We start from the raw sequence: 6,000 nt of genomic DNA, 5'->3' as shown, positions 1-6,000 counted from the left end.
GAGTTGGGCATGGTGGTAAGTGGGGTGGGAAGAGTTCCATGAGTTCCAGGCCAGCCTGGGCTACACAGCCAGACCCTGTGTAAGGCAGGGAAGGAAGCAGAGGCTGGCCACTAGCGTTTAGCAGGTTTGAGGGTCCTTGGGAAATTAAGTGAGCTAGTGTGGAGGTGTTAATGAAGTCCTGTGCCAGAGGCCTGACTCTTGAGAGGTCCCAGCAAATCAGGTCCATACACTCACCCCAGCAACGAAACAGAAAAGGTAACAGTGACATCTGCAGCAACATCCTCAGCAGGCTGCAAAGACCTTGTTTAAGATTCTGTCGTCCAGGAGGCAAAAACCATATATAATCAGGGGTCAGTTGATCTTCAGCTCAGGGTCAGGTGGGGCCTTAGTGTCCCTGCCTCGGGGTGGACTCCACTCCCTTCTGAGCTGCTTCAGATCTATCAGATCTGCTGTCCCTGCAATCCAAGATGACTGTAGGAAGACAGACACAGAGTCGAGGGGATGGAGGTAGGTGGCCAAGCCTCTACACTGCATTTACTTACCCATCCCACCTCTACAGACATTTGCAGCCCAGTCAGGTGAATTCTTTCCTTTAGCACATGCAGCCTCGAAGTCTTCGTCATAGTGTGTGGAAACAGCAGTTGCAAACAGTTAGTGGAATGTATGCATCCCCTAGCATGTAGGGGCTTATTGATTGTGATGGTTAATACTAGTTAATACTGGTTGTCCATTTGACACCCAGGAGACAAACCTCTGGGCATGTCTGTGAGGGGATTCTACATTAAGTTATCTGACGTGGCAAGACACATCCTCAATTCAAGTGATCTTCTGTGAGCTGGGGTCCTTGCCTGAATAAAAAGAGAAAGCAGGTGAGCACCAGCCTGCCCCCACAGCTTCCTGACCGTGGCTGCCATGTGACAATGTGATGAGCTACCCGAGGCTGTGCTGCTCTGACAAGGCGGGGGCATTCCTAAGTAGAAATGTGTTTCTTATAGTTCTGGAAGTTCTAGCCCCATTTAGGGATGAGCCATTGTCCCCAGCACTTGGACTAGTTCACAAGTCTCTGTTTCCCCTCTAGGCCACTGTCTTTTCATGCAGGTAAACAGATTAAGTCTGAACATGAGTTTCGGACACAGATGTTTAAACTGTGGCACAAAGAGACAAACTTAGGCAAAGATGTTGGTAAGAAAATAAGTCTGAGAAAGTAGACTTTCAAGATACAGATAATATACATACATACTATATCTACAGTTGTATCTATAATGGGTATGTGTGTGCATGTTTGTGTGGTACATTGTGTGTATTTGCACATGTGTGTGCACATGCATGTGAAAGCAAGAGGACATCCTTGGGTATTCCTTAGGCACTGTTCACCTTGTTTTCGAGACAAGGTCTCACACGGTGTCTCACCAAGTATCCAGCAAGCTCCAGGGATCTCTTGTCTCTGATTTCACATCACTGGCATTACAAACACAGGGCCTGATGACTGACTTTTTTTCTCTCTTACACATGTGACCTAGGGATCAAATTCTTGTCTTCATGCCTGTGCAGCAAGCGCTAGACTGCCCCAGCTAACCCCCACCCCCAACCTCTGAGGCCATGTTTTTGTTGGTTTGTCTTTTGAGACAGGGTTTCTCTGTGTTCTCAGTCCTGGCTGTTCTGAAACTCACAGAGATCCTCCTGCCTCTGCTTTCCGAGTGCTGGGATTAAAGATGTGAACTACCCGGCCCCCACGTTTTTTTAAGGTAAAGAGAATGTTTGTCAATAGATGGGAAGTGAGGTCAAAGGGAAAAAAGGGGACATCAAGGACAATTTGTTTGGAGCAACCAGGGGACAGTAGGAACGTTTGCTGGGACTGGGAAGGCGGGAAAGCCAGAACCTTGGGCCCTGTAAAGTCGGGGAGTCTATCAGACAGCCCCGGGGGAGATGGAAGGTTGATTGTTGACTTTTGTTCTAATTACAAATGTGTTTGAGATGGAGGGGGTGTCTCTCTCTGTTGGTCAGTCTTGCTTTGAACTCTGGACACAAAGGATCCTCCTGCCTCGGTCTCCCGAGTATTTAGTATTTCACCTTAGCCACTGCACACCAGTTTAAGGATAGCCACCCGCCCCCCCCCCCCCCCGCCCCATCCCCCTCACTTCCCCGAGACAGGGTTTCTCTGTGTAACAGCTTCTGGCTGTCCTGGATCTCGCTCTGTAGACTAGACTGGCCTCAGACTCGCAGAGATCCGCCTGCCTCTGCTTCCTGCGTTCTGGGATTAAAGGCGTGCTCCACCACCTTCTGGAGGGGAGTCATTTTTAATAGACAAAAGTAGCTTACAGAACAAATGCATGCTTCGCTATGTATTTGATTGGAAGCCTGCAAGCAAACAGATCAGAATAGCAGCCGTGACCATTTCAGGTGTTGCCATTTACTGTGGTCATTTAAAACGGCCTCTTAGATAACTGGTGTTTGTTTCTTTCAAGGTGAGGCCTCCTGTTTCTCAGGCTGGCCGCGAATTCTCTATGTAGCTGAGGATGACCTTGGATTTCTGGTCCTCCAGCCTCCACCTCCCCGGTGTGCACCACCACGCTGGGGTTATGTGGTGCTGGGGTGGAACCCAGGGCTTCATGCACTCTAGTCAAGCAGTCTACCAACTCAGTCACATCCCCAGCTCCAACAGTTTGGGGTTTTGTTGTAGTTTGTTTGTTTTTGTTTTCTTAGTAAAGAGGATCCACAAAGGTGTCTTGCTCCGGACAGAGCGTGGCCGGGCCACCTGTCGGTTGCGAGGGCGTCAAGGTGATGCTGTGGTGAGGAGAAAGGACCAGGTGTGGAGCCCCAAGGCAGTCAGGCCCCGCCTCGGAGCTGCGTGGGGCCAGGAGATGTGGGCGGGCCGGAGGGCGCGCCTACGGATCACGTGGCGGACGTGGGCCAATGGCCGTCTCCGAGCCCACCTTGAGGCCGGGGCGGGGCGCCGGGCTGGCGTCACCAGGACAACGGGCGTCGCCGGCGCCGTGTGACTCCGGGCTGTGGGCGCGCTCGCGGCCATGGTGAGTCTGGGGCCCGCGCTCGCGGGGCAGCGGAGATGATGGGCGCCTAGGGGAGGGTGCGGAGAAGAGCCAAGGCCTGCCGGGCGGGGCAGGGCCGGGCTGGGCAGGGCAGGGCCGGGTGAGGCCGGGCAGGGCCGGGCCGGGCAGGGCAGGGCAGGGGGCATCCGATTGGTCCTGAAGAAGGAAACCTCAGGTCCCTGGGTCCTGGATGCCGGGCACCGGGGCGCTGTGCTCTCTGATGCTCCGTGTCTGGATCACACTCCCGGGACCTCCGCTCGGTGGACCACCCCGACGCCGTGACGCTGTTCGGCCGGAGCGTGCCCGGGAAGCCACCAGAGGGTGTGGTTACATAGATACCCACAGCCACACTCCTCAGTCTGCGTACTTCAGGCTGCTTTTATGCAATGATGTCAATACCGTACCACACATTTGTTTCAAGTTCAGCGTCCTGACGGGGCTCCTAGCACAGGGGGATCTAAAGGGTGGCTTCAGAAAGACCCCTCACCCCCTTTTGTAAAAATGGGGCACATTGAACTGGACTTTTTTTTTCCCCTTTTTCTTTCTTCTGAGTGCTGCACTCTCAGTGAGGGATTTAATGAATCAGTCATTATTAGTACGTTGTAAACACTTTAAGCCGTTAGTTAGCTTTGCTCAATAAACTTGGAAGGCTGTGGGCATACCACCTGGCCTCCATTAACTTCTTGTTTAAAGCCTTAATTGACTTGGCCTGCGTGCTGGCTTGAATGGGCAAGGTTCAGGTGTGATTTCTTGAGAGGTCTCCATCCATACAAAAGAAGTGAGCTCCCTGGTTTGTGACACACCCCCGGTATAGAATATTTGAGGGCTAGCTAATTGAGACGTGCCTAATTTTAAGAAATACATATCTAGAGGGCCGTTGACATATGGGTAAAGGCACTTGTTGCCGATCCTGACAACCCGAGTTCCATATTGCTGATCCACGTGGTGGGAGCAGAGAGTCCTGTAAATTTTCCTCTGACCTCTGTACAGGGTATGCCCTCCACATAAATAATAAAATGTAAAGAAAACATGTTACTATGAATAATTAGATGGATATTTGCTTGGTGTGTGTGTGTGTGTGTGTGTGTGTGTGTGTGTGTGTGTGTAGGTGATGGTGTGAAGTCCAGAGGTCAATGACTGGATGTCTTCCTGCATCCCTGTCCACCTTACTTTTGACAGGGTCCCTCACTGAGCCTGGAGCTCTGGGGCTCTTTCTGTTTCTCCACACAAGGTCTCCTCATCGCTGAGGTTACAGACACCACACACAAGTCTATTGTACTGTAGAGCGTTCTGTTCTGTGTCCCCTGTAGAGATGCCATGAGGTAGGGAGTGAGGCTGCTTTTCTTGTTTGGATGTGTTGGTTCTGAGCGGTCTGGAGTGATTGGCATCATGTCCCAGCCTTGGGTTAGATGCTGAGGAGCAGAGTGGGCAGGCCTCACGCTCTGGGGCTCTGCATTCTTCCCCGTGGCAAAGTTGAATGAGAAGGGATTAGCGCACAGGCGCAGGCGTGGATGGGTTCACACTTCCGCCTAGGGCAGGCAGCCCTGGAGTTTGTCCGCCACCTCAGCTTGTGTTCATCTGCTCTCCCCGGCTCAGAGCTGATTTACACAAGGCCTTTTATCCCTCAGCAGTGTTTTAAAAAGTTTCTTCTCTCTGCCCCCTCTTTCTTCACAGTCTTGTTCTCTTTTCCTGCCCCTCCTTCCTCATCTCCTTTTACTGTTCTTCCTCGCTTTCTTCTGTGATTGCTTTAGAGGTCCTCCAGTGGCTGGTTTGATTTCACCACCGGATTCAGTCTGGACACATTGAATGCTCCATCGTCTTTCCTCGGTGCCAGTTTCGTTGTTGTTTAATTCAGCTTATAAAATAAATTTATTTCAGACCTGGGGGTGGTGGCGCACGCCTCTCTGTAGTTCGAGGCCAGCCTGGGCTACAGATCGAGTTTCAGGACAGGCTCCAAAGCTACAGAGAAACCCTGTCTCGAAAAACAAAAACAAACAAACAAAAACCCCAAAATAAATAAATAGATTTATCTCTTAAATTGTATGTCATGACGTGTTTCCCATTTGAACCTGCTCTATCTGTTGTCCCTCCTTGTCGTGTACCCCACTTCCTGTTTCTGTCTGTGATCAGGCCGCCTTAGAGGTTTGGGAAACACGAATTTGGGGAAAATTCAATTATTTAATAGTAGTCTTCCACTTTACACTCAAGTTTCTTTTTTTACCTTTTTTGGCTTTTCTGGGTACGTGTGTGCAGGGGTGTGTGTGTGTGTGTGTGTGTGTGTGTGTGTGTGTGTGTGTGTAGGCCAGAGGTTCGCCTTGAGTGGTGTTCCTCAGAGGCCAGCTACCTTGTCTTTATGAGAGGGAGTCTCTCTCGGAACCTGAATTAGTCTAGACTGGCTGGCCAGTGAGTCCAGAGATTACTTCTCTCCACAGCTGGGATTATAGCGCGTGCCACGGGACAGCTGGGGGTTTTGGTGGTGGTGGTTTTATGTGATTCCGGGGGTCAAGCCCAGGTGCTCATTCCTATGTGCCTGTGTGACAAACACTTTATCAGTGGTGTGTGTGTGTGTGTATCTTTTAAGGCAGCCCTGGTTGTTCTAGAACTCACTAGGCCAGCTTTGAATTTGTGGTGATTCTCCTGCCTCAGCCTCCTGGGTGCTGAGATTGCTGGTACCTATGCTCCTAACCCTGAATATGGTAGAAAGATCTTAAGTTCAAGGCCAATTTGAGTAATTTAGAGAGAGCTTGTCTCAAAATGAAAGGGTCTTGGGATGTAGCTCAGTGGTAGAGCACTTACGTGGCATGCAAGAGGCTTGCAGTCCCCACACTGCCCACTGTGAGGGGAGGTGCCAATTGAGACAGGTGCTTACCGGATGAGATCTCTGTGTTCATTGACCATAAACGGTAGGTTGTTTGGATTCCTGCTCCTGATGCTGAGGTGGGGAATCATTTCA

General features: G+C 50.9%; 1 protein-coding gene across 1 annotated transcript in view; it reads left to right on the top strand.

Moving 5' to 3' along the window:
• The first annotated feature begins 2,956 nt into the window (after positions 1–2,956).
• Positions 2,957–6,000, top strand: part of Fbxl2 (F-box and leucine rich repeat protein 2) — a 55,043-nt gene continuing 51,999 nt past the window's right edge. The window contains exon 1 of the mRNA XM_036192586.1: positions 2,957–3,029. Within this exon, the coding sequence (XP_036048479.1) occupies positions 3,027–3,029 (3 nt within the window). The 5' untranslated portion in view covers positions 2,957–3,026. The remainder of the gene's footprint in view (positions 3,030–6,000) is intronic.

The sequence above is a fragment of the Onychomys torridus genome, chromosome 7 (genome assembly GCF_903995425.1).
Source record: "Onychomys torridus chromosome 7, mOncTor1.1, whole genome shotgun sequence".
NCBI lineage: Eukaryota > Metazoa > Chordata > Mammalia > Rodentia > Cricetidae > Onychomys > Onychomys torridus.
Note: the sequence above shows the minus strand (reverse complement) of the source record. Positions and strands in the feature narration are given on the sequence as shown.